Raw genomic sequence first — 22,379 nt, forward strand, 5'->3', positions numbered from 1 at the left:
TCAGTTGTTTGAAAAATTCTGGTTTTATCTCAATGTGAGTCTGGCATCCCATCAATGCCTTCAGAGTCTTAATCCTGAAATAAGAGAGGAAGGAAGGAAAATATCTTAAATAATAAGTTGCAATGGCAATTTTTTTTGTTTTGGGGGGTTGTTTTTCATAGATATTTGTTTACTGTATAGATCAAATGCTTAGTGTGTCCTTTGACAAGTGCAGTCCATTAAATGCTTTATTCATGAACTGGGATCAAGGGATTGTCTCAGTTCTAGCCTGCTCTCTGAAATAAGATAATACAAGCAATTTCTGTTAAGCATTATGGTTTAGGAGAGTGTGAGGAAAAGAAAATATTCTTTAATCTCTTTGATCAGATTTGAATGGCAGAAAAATCTATGCATTAATGCTTAAAATTAGAGATTTTATCAGCAATCATTTTAGTAAGTAGAACTTGAGCTGCTGTGCTGAATAAATATACTTCTTAGTACATGTAATGGGTTGATTTCCCTGGAGTTGCTCTGTAATTCATTGTCGAGAAAGAATGAAGAAATAGTAAATAACAAAAAGAAGAAACTGAGTGATATAGCTGTAAGTGGACGTGTTCCAATTGGTATGGTGTGTATCTTTCTGGCAGCCAGGGATAGTTTACCAGATCATTTCTACAGCAAATTGTTTCAGAATCAATCCCTGAATTTCATACCGGTAACAAGAAGCTTAGAGCTGAAAATGATTCATTATTTCTTCCCCCCTAAACCTTGGTGAGATCTTCACATGTCCATAAATTCTCAAAGCTCTGTTGGATTCAATGGGTTTAGACAGATTTGCACTAGTTAAAGCTCAAGCCCAGATATGCATTTTAGAGCTCTGTACAGGAACTGGCATTGCTGTTCTTCAGTTAGAATCACATATGTGGCAATTTCCATTTCAGTGAAGCTTGCGAATTAGAAATCTCACTTTTTTAATAGCGTTCAGGAAATATTTTCTGGTTTCTATACAGGGACCCATGAAGCGAGTGCACGTCAGACACTCCAACGGCAGCAGAAGGTTCTGGTTTACAGCAGTGTTTTCGCTGCTGGGCCTCCTGCCTCAAGTGTCTGAAATAGAATTACAGTACAATTTATTACATTTATTATCATGCTGTAGAAGAAAAGGCATTTTCATGTTTTATGATCTGAGGCCCTGTACAGTGTGACTAATCTGTTATATTTTGGGATATCTGGCCAGTGCAAGTTTGAGCAGCAGTAATGTGTGCTACACAGTCATGTTTAACATTTGCAAAACTTTCTTTTTTAGCACTTGCCACTTGGACTGAAATCTTTCTGATTAAAGATGTCAGGAAAAAGCAGTATCTTAGAAATCCAACTAGGTAATGATGACAAAATAAAGTGATATCAGTTTGGATGTATTTTTTAACATGATGTCAAAACACATTGTCATCAAAATCCCCAGAGACACCATTATGGTGTCAAAATGAAACGTTATCAACCTAAGACTACAAGAATAACAAGGAGAAATAATATTACTGTAGCTTTGTAATGTACTGCCAATATCACACAAAATAATTTTGATGTACTAAGTGGAATTACTTATTATATATGTTTCATTTCTTCCTGTTAATTGAAAACCATATGGCAATTATGTTGCCCAAGAAAACCTTACAGCATTTGTGTAGCATTTGCTGAAGTAGTGTAAAAGTTGAGATACAAATTAGCCGTACTGATGAGACCTTGATCACAAAAACTGTTGTGTTGCAGTCCTTGGCTTATCTCAGGCATGACAATACACTATATGCTTAACGAACTTAAAATTTAGGGCTTTCTTTTTCATAAAAGAGAATTGCAAACAGTAGCATAGTGTACTCTGTAAAGAGCCCTTAAAATTATACTGAAGTAAATGAGATCTGTTTATTGTATGAACTTTATATAGGGCTTTAAAAAAGGCTCTTGCCCATTGGTGGTTATATGAATACAAATGTAGAGAGGCTGAGCGACTTAGTTTATTCTAATGAGTTTTTCTGCCAAAAGATTAAAATGTTGGGTTATACTGCTATGCCAGTTGACCATCACCTCTACCAAGCATTCTTAGTACTAGATTTCTTAGGATGATTTGTTTTCCACCTACCTTGAGCACAGCTTAGCCATCTAGAGTGGATTCATCTGCCATAATATAGCTGTCTAAAACTATCCTGAGCTCACCCCTCTACTCTTGTCAATGAAAAAAAGTCATGAGCTCTTGAGAGTAATAATTGCATCCAAAGACAAATACTGCGATTGCCCTCTGGAATAACTTATTTCTCTGTATTTCACTTAAAAAGGGTCTAGGTGAGTAGTTTGAACTACATACTTGCCTTTTAAATGATTACAGTTGGTTGCAAAAAATCGCACCTTGCCTTTTGGTAAATTAATTCGCTTTTCTATAGCCTTTATCAGGCTAATTGTCTTGGCAAAATATTGAAGTGGTGTTACAAGTAAATGTCATGTTTTTTCTGCAGTAAGGCAAATACACACTTTTGGGTTTCTGAGATCTGCACTTGGATTGAGACTAAACAGCCCAATGGCAGGAAATACTAGAATTCAGGATTTCTAATCCAGTGTTTCAAAGCCTAGCAAGACCCTCAGCAATTACTGGGCATCCTACACAATACACCTAAAAAAGAATTCCTGAGGAAAAGACATTTTTAGCATTTCCAAGAGGAAAAGTAAGTGAAATAACTTGAAAATATCATAAGTAGTAAAAGTTGAGTTGCACCTAACTCACTAAATAACCAAGTGAATTTTTGGATAATAGGTAAGTGCTGTTTTTGTCTGTCCTTATCTGAAATTGATTTTTTTTTTAAATACAATTGCAATTTTACAGCAATTTCTAGTTTTAATCAAGACAGTGTGGTGGCAAACCATGATTAAAACATCTATTTACTAAAATCTTCATCTTTAAAGTACAATGCTGAAAGGACTTATCCAGAAATAATTTATTTTGCAAAATATAACTGAGATTTGTTTCTACTCTCCGTATGCATATAATATTTAATTTAAAAATCTTAATTAGTTTTTATGCTAATCAGTGTAAATCTTAGTGATAAACTTCATAAGAAGGCAACAGTCGGGTGAATTTAGGCATCAATTCAAGTAATCAATCTAGCTTTGATTTTATTTTTTTCTTGGTTGAGTCATCATGTGTGCACAGGCACTGAATGATGAAATGCTTAACAGTAAGTTCAGATTTGAAGTTTAATTTCGAGATTGCAAGTTATCTAATTTGAAAAATAAAACAATCATCCCACATTTTTCTGTGTTTTATATAGAATTTCTATATATAATGATCTACTCCTGTCAAAGGGAGTCTCCTCAAGTTTCAGATTTTGGAGCCTGTGTCAAACTTTCACCTGGATTTGATATCCTTAGGCCAAGTCATTTTCGTTTGTTTGTTTTCAATGGAAAATGTCTCATTCTGCAGTTTGAAATTAGCCTATAGTTAGAGTAAGATATAATGTAAAATCAATCAAAATATTATTTGGATATTTATAATGTAATAGCTCCTCTGTCAAAGTACAGACAGATAATTGTACTATAACTATGTTAGAGGCTGGTAAGGACAGGGGAAGACACATGGACTTGGTGTAATGTATTACCTTTTTTAATGTTCAGGCATTTTAAAGAGATGTCTTAGTCCATAGATCAGTGTTTGTCTAGCAATGCATTGCTTGATACTGTAGTTTAATGAATACTTTAAAACAAGATGTCTTTTTCAGTAAGGGCAAGTGTTCACAACAGTCAAAACCATTCTGTTTTGTTTTGTTAGTTGCAACACCCTGGTACCTATTTACTAAGTGTTTTCTGTGATTAAAGGGAAATAAACAACATAAAATATTTTTTGGGTTTCCAGTATAACTTATGTCAATGCATTAAGCAAGATCTAAATAGTTCTAAAGTGAGGTTCTGCATTGAAACAGAGCTAAATTTCACCATTTACATGACATTTGTAAGTGGTGCATTATTTAAATAATCTCTTTTTTTCCAAATTTTTTTTCAAATTTGTAAATTTGAAAAATTTGAATAATTTGAATAATTTAAATGTCACTCTTGGTGCATCCTTTAAATCAAATGCTACAATCAGGATTTTTTTTTCTGTGTTTTAATGCTGCTAGACTCCTCCCATGAAAAGACACATGCTTTTTCTGCACTCCAGTGCTGGCTAGAGTTGGGCTCTGAGTCAGATTTTATAGTGTAAAGCCCAGTGTCCACACAGAGCAGAAGCTGAGTTGTGTAAGATGTGCTGGAGGGAGCTGCTCTGTACCTACGTCACAACATTCGCACCTCACAGGTGGTGCTGGCTTCAGACAGATGTTCCTTTTTGCAAATCCTGCTGTGCTTTAAAAAATGACTGCTCCCTAGCTTCTTGCTGCTGCCCCTCTACTGAAGGTTTCTGCCCCCACATCTCATTCAGAGAGCTCAGAGGGAGCTCTTCCTAAACAGCTTCTAGCAAAGCAGCTGGATTTGCTGAAATGGAAACAACGGCTGACATGGCCTGAAGCCTACTAGGGATCTTCTGGATGATCCCTTCTGCTGGCACAGGAATGGCCAGCTAGGTGTTGGAGGGGATTTCTTCTCTGTGGTCTTTGTTAAATGTTTTTGTATTACTGTGCCAGGCAACTCTCACATTGACATAGAATAGCCTGAGATGCCTAATTGTGGATGTTCATCAGACCTAACAGCACTGGAGCCATCACTGTCTGTTCCAGTTAGGATAGGAATATTCTTAGGTCAGAGCCCATTTCTCCCCACCTGACTCTGAAGTAATTTTGTATTTCATCTAGAATCAAAACTGCAAATTTCTCCCTTGCGTGATCACTAGTATTTTTTTAATTTGCTTTTTTTAATGATTTATTAAATCTTTCCCTGTGTATTTCTGCTATTTCTCTAACATTCTCATTAGAAATTCACAGTGAGATGCCTAGTATTTTCTTTTAGGTTTTGTGGTATTCTCTTTTTTCTTTTCCTTTTTTTCCTTTTCTAACTCAGAAAATGCATTACCCTATGACAACGGCTGTAACAAGTTGTGTGTGGCTGAAAATTGGCTTGGCTTATATCTGCAAAATCTAACAGCTTTAAAGTAAGGCTTAGACTGTGTGATAACCCGGTAGCTGAGTATCTGTTTTCAGATGTTTATAGCAAGCTCCTAAAATTTCTGCTTTTCCTTTTAGTAGAAGAATTCCACTGAAAAGTAAGACTGGATTTCAGTCTCCGGTGTGCAGGCTCTGACAGGCTAATAAGCAAGAGTGATGGTGGCAATAAAAAGGGTCTTGGGTGCATTCTTCGTATTTCACTGGTTGTAAAATGATGGCCCTGCTACAGAAGGGCCACAGAAGGACTCAAAGTGAAATCTAGTCTGGAAAGTTTGAAGAGGCTGTTGTGGTGAAGTGACCTCCCCATTAGCTACACCTCTCCACACTGTTTATGGCCATCACATCAGGAGCGAGTGCTGAATTTAGAGCATTTGAGGTTACCTTTTTAATCCAGAGAAGAGAGGTGTACGTTATTAATTTTTAATTATTTACTCTGTTGAAATTCTGTAAAATTATCATCTAAACACAGTGTCAAAATTTGGAAATTAGTTTTATTCACTGAAGAAAACGAGTGCATTTGGAGACTTATGTACTTCTACATGGTATTGCACTTGATGAACTTCCACTGTGAAGGTAAACTGGAATGACATTAAAATTCCCAATGAGCTGATTTCACATGCATACATATTGACATAAATCCTAAAGTTTAAATCCTGTTTTGATGGAATTACTATGCTGAAGTGTACAGCACAGTGTAGGTATGTGTACAGGTAACATGAGATATCTTGCCTGTCACATTAAGCCAATCCCTGAATTTAACTGCCTTCAAAATCTGCAGACTTTAAAGGATATATAATGCTCTGTGTTCATTTAGCAAATACGAAATGGCAAGAGAGGATGATTTTTATAACCTTGTGAACAGTAGAATAAGCCAAAATTGGAAGAGATCTGGGGGAAAAAATATTTGGATAGAATGTATACCCTTCAGCATGCAAGAAGCTGCCCTTGTTAGAAACTAACTTTGCATGCATAATTAATTTGAGCTGCACATTTCATTTCTTACAACTAGAAGAGAAATTGAATTCAGGTGTTTGGTGAACATATGGGGGATTTACTGTGAATTTATGACCTGTGGTTTGAGTGCAAAAACCCAAGATACTAGCTGATAAAACTTAATGAAGCTTGTGCAGAGAAACTATTTTTATTTACAGTTTTGTAATTCATACATTTTTTGGTTTTTAACACCTCTTCCCTACCTTTTTATGCCTTATTTGCAATAAATTCTTTGACACTTGAGAAAAACAAAAGTAGTGTGGAATAAGGCTTTTAATGCCTCTTTCCATGTTACAACCACACTATAAGTACATTTGTAGTCTAACAAATTTGATCTCTTGCTCAGCTAATTTTTTTCCCAGACTGTAGCAATTCTGTAATCATGTAACAGCTCTTTGATACGGCACTGTCCATGGTTGCTCCTGTTTGTGTACCATGTCTCTATGTGTAAATATCCATTGTGTTCATGAAAAACCTATTCCCTGGTGTCTCAGAAAAGGACCCTGTGTAGGGCACAATGGAAGGAGAGGAGCAGCCAAATCGATTACACTAACTTAAGCCTGAGGAGTGGCATTTAGATGTCGAAAAGTAAACCACAGAACAAAATGAGAGGAAAAGACCAACCTGCTCTGGCAAGCTGGTGGCAGGAGGGAGACTGTACAAACTGTGCTGCTCCTCAGCCCCCATCGCCCTGCGCTGTGTGGGCACAGTCATCTGTGCCACTGATGATTAGCAAATCCGTTTAAAGTGAACAAACCAGCAGACTGTGCATTGGGATGTGGTGGTAACTTTAGGGCTGGTAAAGGGCACACTTTCATTTTATTTTATGTCCATGGCTTTTTGAAATAACTTGACAGTTTCCTCTTATTCACCCTCAAGGGCCATCCGAAACAGACAAATCCATCTGCTTGAGGTTAGGCGCTGTGGTGAGAGGGTGCCCAAGTTCCAGTAAACGTAGCAGAAGGTTTTATATTAATTATCATCACTCTGCTTTCAAACAGTTGGGCTGTTTGATCCTGCTCAAGTGATGAAGAAAGGGGCCAATTTTGTAGACGTTCCATTAGTCCTGTACTCTGGTGAGGATGTGTGCCACCAACCATGGCATGGCCACCAGAGCACGGACATTGTCAATCCTCAGTGTGATGGAAATAAACTCGTTGCCTGCTCTTCTCTGTGTGTAAACAGACGTAGATACAAATTCAGACCTTGGTTTTTAATATGACACAAATAATCTGTTCAAATGAAAAGGAATTTATATCATACAAGTGGGTGATAGTTACTTGCCAGCTTGAAGCAGATAAGAACCCATCTGTGTTTTATTACTGCTATCCAGAGATCTAAGCAGCCGGTCAGGCCAGCGAGGCCCCAGCAGCTCAATTGTGTGATAGAAGATTTCAAGGTGTAAAGAACACTGTTTGTTTACCAACCTTTTGGTTACTCTAGTCAAGTTGCAACTGCCTGGTGGTGGTGTTAAGACCCTTTTCCGTGCTTTTTCAGGCCAATAAATTTTTTTCTCAAAGATTTAGTCATCCCTGTTCAGTGGCACATTGTATCTACTTTATCACACTGAAAATCTGACTTTTGAAAGGAATACAGCTCTGCACATCAGTGCATGACATCACACTGAGACATTGTTTAATGATCTGAGACTCGGATGGCCATTGCTGCAACTGCTTGTTTCTAGAAATATGCAACAGCCCTGGCCTATCTAAGCCTTGCTTACCGTTGCATTTTTAGTCTGTGCTGGTGGTGGTGTGTTTTGAAGCAGCACTCACAAAATAACTGATTGTGAAATGTGCCATCTGCAGATGGAAGGCAATGGGGTGCCAAGTAGAGCTGTGATACAGGAAAGCACAGATGCTTTGCAACCCAAGTAAACTTTGGCCCTAAAAGCCTTTCCTTGAATTTTATTTATTTTAAGAACATTTGATATTGAGAGCACTTTGATATAAAGAACATCACTGGTATCTGATGCTAGGAGGTGCTAATTGTCTTCTGTAAATTCACAGCCATCCTCTTAACTAGGCATAAGGGAAGGCTGTCTGGGCAAGCTGTGGTTACTGTAGAGAGTTGTAATTCCAGTTTTGCTAAAAATTTTAAAGCTAGCATAGGTCAAATCTTCAACAGACTTTGAATGGATTTCAAGTTAAACTCCTTCCTTCCTGCTAATAGGCCTAAATTCTTTGAGGTGGATCTGCCTTCAGGTTTTCAGTGCATTTGAATGAAGGACTCAAACAAAACATGGCACATTTAATTGAACTTTTGAGGACTTGCACCATACACCCACAAATGGGAATTTAAGCAGCAAGAACATCTGCAGCCTGCATCCTAGTAGTCTGTTGATATGACCCTGCCTCTCTTGGGTCAATTCATCGGATAAGTCAAAATTCATTTTGCTTTAGACTGGCTGAGGACACTTCACACTGGATATAAGCTGTTTAGCTCTGTCCCAAGGGACAGATGTGACTTACATAAAGATTTGTAGATAAAACAGAACATCTTGGGACCTAAAAATGAATAAAATTAGGTTTGCACTGTTGACTCCAAAATTTTATTGGTGACAGTTTTCTCTTGTGATTATGATTTTTGCATTTCCCTCCTTCTGGAAGTACTAATTGGGAGTTGAATGAGATACTAAGTGGGTGTACCAAGTGTTCCCTGAGTGCAGAGGGAGTGCAGTGGGAGACATAAAAACCACCAAAAAAAGCACCAATGAAAAGATTAACTGGATGAAGAGAGGCGTGAAAAGAAAGAAGTGACAGCATGGCAGGACAGGACAGAGATGTGCAAGCCCTCAGGTGAGAAGGTTAAGGCAGCTATAATTTAACCTAGAGAATCAGAACAAGGTTGAAATGAAAATGGAAGCCAAAGGAGGCCAATCTAAGATATAGTCTAAGCCCTCAAATGATCTTTTAAGAAATGTGTCTTAGTGCCTCCTTTGCTGTCTGCCTTTTCCTCTTCTAAATAAAAATATTTAATTTTTGTTAGTATTATAAACCCACTGTCTTGATCTTGCTTTCTGTTTCTTAGAGACTTTTTGAGCACAAAAGAAATTTGAGTAGATACAGAAATGCCTTTCTCTAATTTTGCTCTTTCTTTTCTGTGAAATAGTCCTTTTTATAATTCACTTCTTTTGCAGTTTTCTAAATTTGGGTCATGTCCTTTGCTTTTCAGACAAAATAGAAATATTGTTAAAAGATTTATCTTCTCTGCCATTATCAAACCTTTAGTAAGTTTGAATAACTTTTCTTAAATCAGCTTGACTTCTTTTTTTTTTTTTTTTTTTGTTGTGTGTGTGTGTGTGTGTGTGTGGTTTTTCTTGGGATTTTCTTTGGCATTAAAATTAGTTCTTAGGTCTGGAAACAAGTTGACCATAAATCCCAGGATCCTCCTTGTCCTTTGTTATTCCTCTCTGCAGTGTAGAGAATGTCAAGTTCATGCTTTTGCTATTTGGGAAAAGACACATTTTGGCTTTATGGCATGGGCACTATGCATTTTCTTGGTATTCCTCTGATAAAGTAATTGTTTTAATGAATAACTATCACAAAATGTGCAGAAGCCCTCAGATCTGTAATAACCCTTCCAGCAGCCCATTTTTGGAGCTGGTATAGTGTATCCTGTAGAATGCACAAGGTTTAGTGCAGTACTTTTGTGGTTTACCTTCTGATTGCCATTGGATAAACTGCTTCAGTGTCACTTTTGCACTGTGATGCCTTAGAGCGTGAAACAACCTTGATTATGGAACACTGATTATTTGCCCATCATCTTGAGTATGCAAGGTATCTATGGGTGGCACTTTTCTAGCAATTTTTGCACAGAAGTTAAATGACTTTTGTCTTTCCAACGTATATTCTTATACCTGAAATACTAATATTTACTATACTTTTGCAATTTATCATGCAGAAAACACTTGTCTGTGTAGAAAGCAGTGGACTACTTGTTTGTTGGATTAACAATACCAGTTTAAAAAATCAACAGACCATTTAAAAATATTTTGTATGTCTTGTATTGGATTGTGATGAATCCCTTTAAAATGTGAAGTGTATAGCAATGCATGGGAAAAAAACAAGTGGTTATATAGTAAAGCTGGGCAGAATTTGACAATAAGGAATACATTTACATAAAATAAAACTGCAAATGGAGATAAGCTGTTTCACAAAATGAAGTCGAATTAAGGAAATAAAATTAGCAACACACCTACAATGAAGTGGAAATTTTGAAAATACCAGTGTTTCATTTCCACCTGTTCTAAATTAAGCTTTCTTTTAATTGTACTTTTCAAAAGGGTAATTTGCACATAGAAGTTGACTTACCCTACAAATAAAGCATTTCCTAAAGCTCCCATTTGGGTTAAAAAAAAACATGAAAGAAAACACTTCTTTAAATTCCTTCCTTTTCTTTGCCTTTGGTTTCAAATAAATTTTAAAAAAATTGACCCAAACCACTTCAAAAATTAATCTTTGCCAGAACATACTAACTTTTCTGTCTGGCCAACCAAGCACTGATAAACATTATTTATTGGCACTGAAAAGAGTGGGAGGTAATGTCTCAAACATCTACAACATCCAATCCCCTGCACCTACCAGTCCCTAAAGACATGGAAAAGTCACAAATGGACTGTAGAATTGTCTCTTTTCATACAAGAAAAGACACAGGATATAAATTCACTGTGTTTTATTGTACCCTGTGTCCAAGAAAAGAAATCTGTGGAATTGCTTTCCATTGTCTCTCTGCAGATTTCTCTTTTGAAACAAAGTAATAGCTGGCCATTCCTCATCAGCTCTTTTGAAATAAGCAACAAAATGCAGGGCACAAGAAATCCACAAGAAGAGATTTAAATGCTTCTGGTTAGTCTTGATATAACGTATTTGTTTGTCAGGCTTTCTGTGATTCCCACATTAACATCTTTGAAAGAGTGGGGTTGTAGGGTCAGGTAGGAGCTGCACAGCTGGAAAAATGTCAACAAGATTGATAAATACCCACTTTCCCTCTGCCCCATGAAAAAAGCCATTCCTGCACATATTTCATTATGGTTTCATATACACCTGCACCATGGAGCATGGATTACCAGGCATTGTGGAAAAATTGATGGGTTTGAAGGATTGAAGGTTTTGGGTATGCTGGTTTGTATCAGTGCCTCTGGGACTGAGCCCTCCCCAGCCCACCAGTGTCTGTGGGGCCGAGTGAAGCCAGCTCTTGTCTGCTGCCTGGATCCATTCTGCCTATGGCCCTCTCAAATGGATGGCTTTTTACTGGCCCCCAAGCCTTTTAATGCTTTCAGACTGATCAATTTAAAAGACTTGTTAAAAACAGAAGTAAGGGATGACAGGTTCTTATTGATTGGGGAAAACCAAATTTTATATAGGTAGAGCCTTCAGACATTGTAATTAATTTGATGTGAATAAAGATCGGACAGTACTACAGTTTATTGATTGGGGGAAAGTATCTTTCTTGTTTATTTAGTAGCAGAGATCATTAGGACTTTTAATTTCCCTTTATGTTAGGTCTGACACTAGTATATCTATTCCTCTTCATTCTCTAGGAGTGACATATACTGAAAAGGTGCCAATAACTTATTAGAAATACCCTTATTTGTCTTGTCCATGCAACATCTGAAGTTTCTTTATAAGACAAACAGCACTAATAATCTTAAGAAACCAAAAGCTCTTTGTACTATATGCTTGTAAATTATTTTTGGGTCTGTAGTCCCACACTGTAGTAGCAGTCCCAGTCAAAGGTGGCAGTTCCCAAGTATATTGATCATTTTCATCCTTCCTCTTTTAGCAACAGATCAACCCCCAACAATCATGACCGGATACAGCGCCTGAGACAGGAGTTCCAGCAAGCAAAGCAAGATGAGGATGTGGAAGACAGGAGACGCACTTACAGTTTTGAGCAGCCGTGGGTAAGTGTGCAGGGCCTGTCAAATCTGGGAAGCTTGGCTGACTCCTGCTGTTCCTGGGCTGGTTGGGAGCAGACCAGAAAGGAGGCAGGGTCCTCTGCCTCCACGCTTCTGCCCTTGCTGTGATCCCCGTTTTTGGTTCATTGATGTTTGCTTTCATAGCTAAATTTCTTCAGCCATCTGTCATGTGTGCAGATAGCATTATTTGCTCTGTGTTTAGACCCTTGACTTTTTGAGTTACTGGTTGGATTTTTTGTCTCAAAGGCAGTATCTATCGATCTGAAATTTTCAAGGAAAACCAGAATAAAAAACTTACTAACAATAAATAATAGAAGATATAACCTTGTAAATGGTATTTTCTCTGAAGCAACATCACTGTGTTTAGTTATTTTCTTAAAAGGTAGAGGTAGGTCTTTTCACAGTAAAAGAGAGCCTGCTTTACAATAGTATCACTCTGACACATTAGCTGAGACAGTTCTGTGTTGAGATATATGTCATAATTGATCTTTTAAATCCTGTTCAAACTGATCTAGCGATGTGATACAATTATTTAAATTCCTATGCTTATCTTGATTAACATAATTGAATGAATTAGTGCTGCTTTTTAATCAATTACATATCCTAAATTAGGATCCTTTAAATACGGGACAAAACCTGTAACTTTGTTGAAAATTCCATGATAAAGACATTGAACAACTTGCTTGTGTTCCCAAAAAAGTGGGAACTGTATGATGACAACAGTAGAATCTCTCACAGCTTCCTCTGAAGCGGGTGAGGGTGGTGAGTTATTGTTACTCAGCCTTGCCATGCACATGAGACTAAGGTGAGAATAGCCAAAGAGCCACATGTCCATGTATGAAGTTACTGAGAAAAACAGTATCAGGATATAGGCTTCTCTTTTCCTGTACTAGAAAACATCTAACTTTCTCTGAAATTGGATAAGTAATATAAACATCATTTTATTACCAGATGCTTTCAATTTGAGGTGTGGAAGATAATGTGATAGCTCGTCACAGGGATAGTTTACCAATTTGGGGTAGATTGGGGCTGGGTGTAGTTGATACCTTCTGTTATCCATATCAGCTACTGTTAAGTTTCCAAATGAGAGATTTGAGCAACATTCTTGGGAAAACTGTGTATGAGAAGAGCTTGCACTCTTGAAGATTTGGGAACTTAACTACTGAAGGTCATGGGCCAAATTGTTGTATATCTAAATGCCATAGCAACTTTAGACAGTCAGCTTGACTTTTATTATAGTTTCTTATAATGTGTGAGAAGGGAATTATTTGGATGACAGACTGATTACCTTAGGAATGGAATAATTTCCTAAATTGTGGGTCAGAACATTGACCTTCCTATTTTCTCTTATTCAAACAAATGGTATCTCTCTGTTTACTCCCCTTCTACAGATCATGCAAATGAGCTCAAAGTGACTAATTCAGCTTAATGTATTAATATTAATTCTGAAGCTTATTGTTGCTTTTGTGAGAGCTGCTCTGTTGCTAAATACATAGGTGACCAAATGTTTTATTTTAGATAAGCACTTTAAAAAAAAAGTTACCCAGAGTCTATTTGACTTATAATTTTATTTTTCCATCGTGTACTCCAACCTTTCAAGATCACAATGCTTGGAAAAGATAAAGCAATGATCTCATCCATTTCAGCAGTTTACAGTCATTTCAGTATTAAAGAGCCATAACCCTCTCTCTTCAGGAGTGTGTTGTACTACTTTAACATGTTAGTCTAAAATGATGGACTTTCTTAAGACAACCTCTCAAAACAGATCCAGATGTATTATTAAATACCAATGTCACCAAAAAAATTTGCAAAATTGGTTTATAATACACATGTAGGAAAATACTTAGATACATTCATCAGTGTCTTTTCAGTCTTCTCCATCTGTGACCTGTTGGTTCCAAACCACAGCAGTGCAAAGTGCACCTGTACGCGGGCCATTGTTGAAAAGACTGTTTTCATCTGAGGGAGATGGGTTGTGCAGCCTATATAAACAAAAAGCTTTGCATACAGAGAAGCCTCTGAGCCACAAGACAGCAGCCAGCTCTGACCTGGTTTGAATAGAAAGAGAGGAAAAACCCGTCCTTAGAGAAGTGTGTACTACGAGGTGATAAGTAGTTTGCATTTCTCATTAACAAGCTGACGGGATGGTTGAGGATAGGGAACAAAGTGCTGATGTGATGTGGGACTCTCGGTTACTTTAAGGAAGTATAAATGAAGTTTGCAGTGTAAGTAATGGATGCTGGTGGAAATCTGGCAGCTCTGAGGATATCCAGAGGAGCTCAATGCCTCAGAAACCCACTAATATATTATCAAAATGGTCCTGTAAACCTCACCAACTCCAATTCCTCCCCTATTATTAATGGCCTGTGACACAGGAGTCCGGTTACCTGTGACAGATACATTCAGTCTCCTCCCTGAGTTGGAGGCAGATCTCATTCTATGGAGCACTACATCATGCTGGCTCTGTGGGTACTCGTGGGTGCCTGGCCCATCCCTTTCTGCTGGTACCCATCAGGTGAAGGTCGTTTCTCTGTCCATGAGCAATGCAACAGCGCTGGACTTTTTGACCCACTGTATTTGTCCTACCAGTAAACAAAGTACTTGAGTGCCTGTGAGTGTTCACACAGCATCAGGCAGCTTAACAGACACAAAATGTGATAGCGCTGGAATGAGATGACACTGTCTATTAAGCAGCATAACATTTCTGCTCAAGGCCATTTGAATGACATACTGTTAGGGTTTAAATAACTACCTAAATGTTGCAACATCAAGCCAGCTCTAAAATTCACTAGTTCTGCAGCTGATTCAAAGCTTCATGGAAGAGATTTTTGCATTTGTTTATTTTAAGATGACTTTCTCAGGCTTCATAGCAGTTTTTTTTTTTCTTTCATATAGCACTTTTTATTGTACGTATTTCAAAAAGCAAGGTACAAGAAGCTTTCAGGGGCAGTACTATAGGCCTGATGTTGCATGGAAAAAAGAGATAAAAATAACATAAAATTTGATTAATCCATTTTAATCCTGCTGGTGTTAATTCCAGTCAAAGTTTGCAGAAATGTGTATCTGGGCATGTAGAATTGCATGGTATGTCTGCTAATATTTAAGGCCCTTGCTGTTGCTATGACATTTTTATACCAATGAGGATTCTTCTGGGGCTGATTTTTCTGTTTGGTACCAAACTCGAGCCTCTGTTTTCTGTGCTTTTCTGGGTTGTGTTAGGTCTGCTGAGGTTTACCTTGTACCAGTCCCAGGCTTTGGGCGACTTTCGCTGTAATTTGTTCCATATCTTGTATTTTTGCCTAGTCACATCTTGAGTAACAGACACACCCCTCTGCTTCAACAACAAAATCACAGCTCTATAGCCCTAAATGCCGTGGAAGTGAACAATCCAATTTAAAAAAAGAGCATTTTAAATCCATGGAAAACATTACAGCTGCTTGCCAGTCCTGCTTGTAGAAGCGCACCAGTGATCCAGAAAAGCCCACAAAGATTCTTGAGGGACAAAAGTTGGTGCTTTATTTCATCGTATTCAATACAATAGTTGGTGCTGAAAATGGGAAGTGGCAAATTCCATTTCACAAATAACATTCCTCTCTAGTCATCCTGGATCTATTTGAATGATGGGGAAAAAATTGGCATTGAGAGAGCAGCTGAGCAAACTGTACTTTAAATATTTAGGAGTCAAATAAAAAGATCGTTTATTTTCTAAAGATAACAGCTAACTGGGTCATAATATATACATTACCTGACTTGTCTGAGTGTAGCTTTAGTTACATGCACAGATTTGTGAAAAGTAAATAATTACATGATTTTCGTAAAGAAAAGACTTTAGGAGTCCTAATAATATATTTATACATGGCCTGATAAATAAAGGCTCAGAAAATTTGGGGACTATGCTTAAGTTTTTTCTGCTTTTTTTTGGTGTGTAGGTCTTGTCTCTATAGGAAAAAAAAATCTTTTTTGTCCGTTTAAAATACTTGTTTCTTATCCCTGTACTCAAGTCCTTGACCTTCTCAAAGCCATACTAAATTTTAAATAATCTAAAATTATTTAGGAAAAACAAAAGTCTAATTTTGATTGGTGTAACTTCAACCATAGCATATTAATATTACCTGAAAAAAATCAGTAACAGACTTTATTCAATACAAACATTGTAAAGTTTATATCAGGCTGTAAAGTATGTAGAATTACTCAACACATTAATGAGAAAGAGAAGTAGTGTAGTAATTCTTTCTATTATTAATCCATTTCAAGCATCTATTTTAGGATACTTTATACAAGATATTAGGCAATATATAATGGAGTATCGCAGTAGACAAAAACCCTAGAAGCTAAATTGCAGTTTCTCCTATCCCACAATCTGTTTCAGAGAGGAAACCAAAGTTATGCAGGACAGTGTCTTCACAGGTAGTTTCTCTTTAACCGTGTAGTTAATATCCCTTTTATCAAATCTGCAAAGGATTTAATAAAATACCAGCATTTTTTGCGAAGATATAGGCTCAAACTTTAATATTTTGTATTTTTAACCTTTTCTTACCCACTAGCTTTAATCTACTAATATATTTGAAGTTAAAAAATGAAGATATAAGATTTTAAAAAGAAATTAAGTTATTTTAGTTAGTAAACAAACATATCTGTAGTTCACAGGTGTATGGAGAACATAAATACCTCAAGCAGAATTTCAGGGCTTAGTGGTTTGTTTCTGACATACTGAAGATTTTCTTTCTGCTGCTCTTAAGACAAAACAGAAATCTTTGTTCCATACTGCTCAGTGTTCCTACACCACAGAAAGGTACAGAAAGGGATGGGTTTTTTCCTATTATATGTTGTTTGAGTTAATACATACACCTGTTGGCAATTTTTAAAAGACTTATTGCTATATGTTCTGTTCACCATAGCAACATAAACACAAAGATGGAAGTAAAAATAGTTTTCAAGGACATCTCCCAGAAACACTGAATGTTTTTTATCATTCTGAATTTTGATAGACACAGTTACTGGATTGTCTGTCATCTGTGCCAAGTACATTTACACATAAAGCAGGCAAGGTCATTTAATCTTATCTATTTCTAATTAGTGCTGCATTATGAGAACCACGGACTTTTGTGGGGGCCTTGTTCCTGCCAACTTCCCAGGTGAACTTGAAACTTCTTGGTCAAACACAGAGCTTAATCTGGAAAAAAAAAATTAGCACATTTATTTTATTATTAAATAATGGCCTTTTTTAATAACTGGGAAAATACTAAGGGAATTGCTCCTTTAGTAATTTCCCTGTTAACTATTTCTTTATTAACCCAAAATGTTCTGAGTCTGAGTAAGCACTTCTCCCAGCTTGTCCCTGTGGCTGTAGGCTGTCAGATAGGTATGTTACTGACGTTGGTAGATCTCCTATCACCTGAACTGGTTGGATCTCCCTGAAAAACCAGTGCCCTGGATAGCCCCCATGATCTCCTCTCTGTAAGTCAGCAGCAGCTTTGGTCTGTGCCATTCCTGAGGCATCCATGCTGCCACCACGCAAAACTACCCTGTGTGGGTAGCTGTGCCACTCTCTGGGGACAGAAGCTGTGTGGGCAGCCCCTGGGATAGGTAGGAAAAGAGAGGATGGACCTTTGTCCCTAAAATATGTTGGCCTGGACTGCTGATAATAGTCACTGCAGTGTGAGCCATGGGGGTACATTCTCTGTAACATGAAAAAATGTTGCTCGCATAAAGTGAGAACGTAGAAACTTTTAACTTTGCAGCCCTGGTTTTAAATTAATGCCTCTTTGAGTAGAGAGCCATGTAATTTCATCTATCTTAAAGCACAATTTTACATGCTGAATATTGTTTAACAATGCTGAATGCACTGTCATTGCCACTTAAATGTATTGTGGAAGACTTGAACATACATTTATTTGTATAACTCAGACTTGGTTGTTGTTGTGGCCTTGACCACATCCTAATTTAAAAGGTCAGTGCTTGTCATACATCTCATTGCAAGCGAGGCCAGAGTTCTTATCAATCTGTTCAGTGAGGACTGAGCTGTTGCCAGCTTTGTTGGATGATTTCAGGTTGTTATAATTGTACTTAGCCTTGTGTTGATATCAGTGTTAAAATTACTGTGTTACGTGTGTTCCTTGTACACATATTTTTGTTGCCATTGAAAGACCTGAAAATAATGCAACTTTTTTTTTCTTAATTTTCTCCATTTTATGCTAACATAAATGGGCTAGGCATTTATATAGATGTGTGTTTAGGAATATATTTTATAAAAATATATGTGTATAAAAGCATACTATGAGAACTGAGACAAAATTACCTATTAGTTTTTGAAGACTAAAATTACTTATTATATAAATATTTTTTGTTTAGTTACTTCAGTCAACAGCACATTGAAAAGTTACATCACTGTATGGAGATTTGCATTTTACTGAGCAAGTTAAGGGTCCAAAATGGAATACATTAAGTCTTTTTATCATTGTAACCATATATCAAGGGCATTCACAATGGTATCACTGAGGTTTTGAATGCAAAAGTTGGAAAGAAAAGCCTTGTCATTAATAAGATGGTTGAATGTACCTGTCTGTGTGTATATATGATATGTTATGGACTATGTGATTACATACAAAGAGAGTATTTTTTTGTCTCATTGATGTATTTTTGGATACTTGAAATGAGATAATAGATTCAATTATATGAACAGCTTATGGTAGATGTGAACAACGTTCAGACTAAATATGTGTCCTTTCCATATTAATTAAGTATTGCAAATCCTCTTAGTTTAACAGGGCATACAGGTACTCATACCTTCAGTAAATCAGATAGTGGATTTGAGATGTTTGCCTTTAGACCCATCAAATTATAAATGCCATCCATTAGATGAAATTCTTTGTGAACTGCCAGAGAATCCAGACCTGACTCCTCAGATCCTGTCATTCTGGGCATGCACTACAGCAGGCAGACAGGAGTGACAGCTCCTCCCTCTATTGAACCATTGGTTCCTCTGTGCATTAAAAAGAAATATCTCTGAAGTTACATTTTGATCTTAGTCCATCCATACTCCATTAGGACTTTCAGAGCTTCTGGCACTTTACTACAGGTTTTTGTGGTAACTTCATCTCTCCACATGTGTGTGTGCTTTCTAGATGATGCATTTTATTGTCTTGTATAAACCTAAACTGAGCAGCAGCTCAATCCTATCTCTACCTGTTTGGTGATTTAACCATTCTCTGTACTGTCACATTCCTTAATATTTACAGCCAACTGAAAAAAGTGAAACCGTTTTCAAATAAAGAGAAGCAATTCTGATTTCATGTCTTGTCTGTGATAACTACTTTCTCACATATGACATAATGTAGCTGCAAGCTTTCCAATGTTGTTGAAGTGAAACTCATGAAATGAGGAGATTGGCTGTAAGATCTTAGTTTAAATGTTTTTCTTCTTTATGGGGAAGTTGATATGGGAACTTTTGAGTTTCCCTCTGGTTTGCTGTAAGCTGCTTATAACCACACAGGAGAGAATTCACAAATAAACCTTGTGATTTTCAGGTAATCACTCCCTTCCATAAGCTGAGCCCTTCAGTAAAATACCAAATGTCAGAAGACTCTCAATAAAGTCAAGAAAGTTAGAAATGTTGACATATGCAATAACTGAAATGCTGCTCTGTATGTGTTGCACTTATTCAATATAGTAGGAAATCTCTGTGGGGGTTGTTGGTTTGGACATACATATGTACAGCTTACTCATCTCTAAGAAAATTTCCCACAAGGCTGACACATGATTCTGTTTTCTCAATTTGTTGCTTCATCTCACCATTCCTAAAGCATTTTTCATTAGAAATGCTGTTTTACTGAGGTTTCTACAGAGTAAACCTATTCTGAAATAGACATTACTGTTGCATTCAGGATTCTCTTAAATAAGTTCGCTGTTACTCCTAGTCTGTGCTTTCACATTCTGATTCTTTCACCCAGTAATCTTCTAATGGGAAAATTGATCTGTTAAATTCTGAGCTGAGGCTGATGCTCTGTCTGAAGTGTATTCTCATTGACAACAAAGTTTCTAAAAGTTGTACACCTGTTTAAAACTTGTTTCTGGCTACCTGCAGGTACGTGACTACAGTAAGACATTTATGTCACAAATGACAACTTTCTAGTTTCTAAAACTTGTCTTCAATGTGCAAAGGTTTTGAAAAGCCTTTTATCTTGCATATATTTGTGAGCCATTAGGATCTCTTTCTGCTGCAGAAATTATAATGGAAAAAAACAAGAGATGTTTGTTTTGAGGAAAAGCAGAGATAAAAAGGCAAAACATGCTTTTAAAAGCAAGTCTGAGACAAGCTCTTTCAGTCCCAAGCTCAGACAAGTGGTTATGCTCCCTAACTTCCCCATGATTAAACTTACATGTTTTGAATAGTATTGGTAATTTTAAGAAGGAAAAAAAAATAATGCTCGGTTTCTTTGTAGGCAAAACCTTATTAGTAAAACAACAAGAAAAGCCCATAGCATTCTTTGATTTTTGTGACACTCTATTTTGCAAAATGAAATCACAAAATCTGAAGAAAGTAGTACGGTGAAATGAAAAGTGGTATCTCTACAAAAGTGAACTTTTCCTTGTTCCGAAGTTTGGATCCATCCATTCTGTCAGATCTTGACTAGTAATACTCTCTATTCCCAGAAAGACCATCCATTTTCACTTGCTCTTAGTATTGGCTTCAACGTTTCAAATTGTCACCTCATTAAGATCCTTCTCAGAGATACAGGAGTCCTCATTGTCCACAAGAGACTTGCTGAATTTATCTACTTGATCATATTGAACCAGATGTTTTCCCTGTCTCTGGGCCTACAGCAAAATAGGATGGTTCCACTAAGGGAGAGCATCACTTGAGTGTATTGGTGATGTTCAAAGGAGCTGCTGTGCTCGTTCCCCCCTCAAATCCTCAGTGGAGTGTAGAACTTAGCATTACTATGGCTTGGCTAACTTAGAGAGTCTGAAAATCTGTTCCACTGACTTAATTTAAATTACAGCATTGCCAGAAAAGCATAACCCATTCTGGATGATTGTTTGCCTGATACATCTCAGAAATGGTAGGTCATAAACAGAATTTGTCACACAAGCCACTGTTACAGGTCAGAATTTAACCTAATTATTGTGAAAGAGCTACTTGAACTGCATGTTAAAACAAATATTGCTGTATTTGTACAAGAGCAACTTAAATGATGGCTCTTTTGTGGGTATTTTTCTGCTTTGTTTAAGACATTTTCAATTTTGTTTTGTAGCCAAACACCAAGACATACTCACAGAGTGGCAGGCACTCTGTTTCAGTAGAGGTCCAAATGCAGCGGCAGCGGCAAGAAGAGCGAGAGAGTTTCCAGCAAGCTCAGCGCCAGTACAGCTCCTTGCCCAGGTATGGGAACTGTCTGAAGCTGTTCCGTGCGTAGGAGCCTGGAGCTAATTCCATTTGTGGAGGAAAATGTCCTACTTAGTGCAGACACTTTTGTTCAGCATTGATATAAGGCAGAATGTATTCACTGTGGAAGAGGCATAGAATTTCTTAAGTGAGAGCATGTGGTAGCTGAGAATTGCTTCAGAGAATTGCTTCAGAGCTGATTTCAGGGGAATTTGATGACATTCAGCACCCAGCAGAATTGAAATATTAAAACAAATCTATTCTTTGTGGGACACATCCAGTTTAATTTTCTGCAATTATGAAAGTCTCCTAAGCATGACATGAGTTGTCCCCTTTTGACATGTCAGATGATTTTTTTTTCTGTTGCCTAATTCTTTACTGGGTAGAAATTCTATCTTTGCGATGTTAATACAGGAGAAAAATTAAAAGGGGAAAAAAGTTTCAAGACCTCCAACAGAAAAATATGGAACTGAGAAAATTATCCAAGAAATCTTCAAGGGCTCTTCAAGTTTACATATATACCTTTTTTAATATATATATATATAATACTGAAAATTAATACTTTTTTTGTGTAAACAAACCTATTTTTTTAAGTGGTAGGTTTTTTAAAGATTAGTTGTTTGGGCAAAATGTCTTTTACATGATATTTAGTTTTAAGAATTAATAGAAGTTTTGCCAACTTGTGTTTCAAATTAACTCTCATAGTTAAGCATTATGCAAATAGTCTTTGCATTTTGAAATCTCAGCAGCAATGGTTGAATGGAGAATAATTTACACTGGAGCTTGGTGTCAAATTGCTTTCCAATAAGGCTGTATTACTTTTCATGACTTGTGTGGAAATGGTGTGGAAAAAAAATTTGTTGTGACAAGATATGTTTTACTGGGAATATTATAACTCTTTTTTTGGAAACAAATATAAGCCTCATAGCAAAGTTATCTAACCATGAACTCTTATCTTAGCAACATC

The 22,379-nt window shown here is 36.9% G+C and overlaps 1 protein-coding gene across 13 annotated transcripts in view; it reads left to right on the forward strand.

Moving 5' to 3' along the window:
- PARD3 (par-3 family cell polarity regulator) overlaps positions 1-22,379 on the forward strand; it is a 448,911-nt gene that overhangs the window by 422,006 nt on the left and 4,526 nt on the right. For all 13 annotated transcript variants that reach the window (XM_082293631.1, XM_082293621.1, XM_082293619.1 and 10 more), the window contains 2 exons: positions 11,892-12,012; positions 21,282-21,409. In XM_082293631.1, coding sequence (XP_082149757.1) covers positions 11,892-12,012; positions 21,282-21,409 — 249 coding nt within the window. The remainder of the gene's footprint in view (positions 1-11,891; positions 12,013-21,281; positions 21,410-22,379) is intronic.

This window comes from Coloeus monedula (assembly GCF_965178545.1).
Source record: "Coloeus monedula genome assembly, chromosome: 1".
NCBI lineage: Eukaryota > Metazoa > Chordata > Aves > Passeriformes > Corvidae > Coloeus > Coloeus monedula.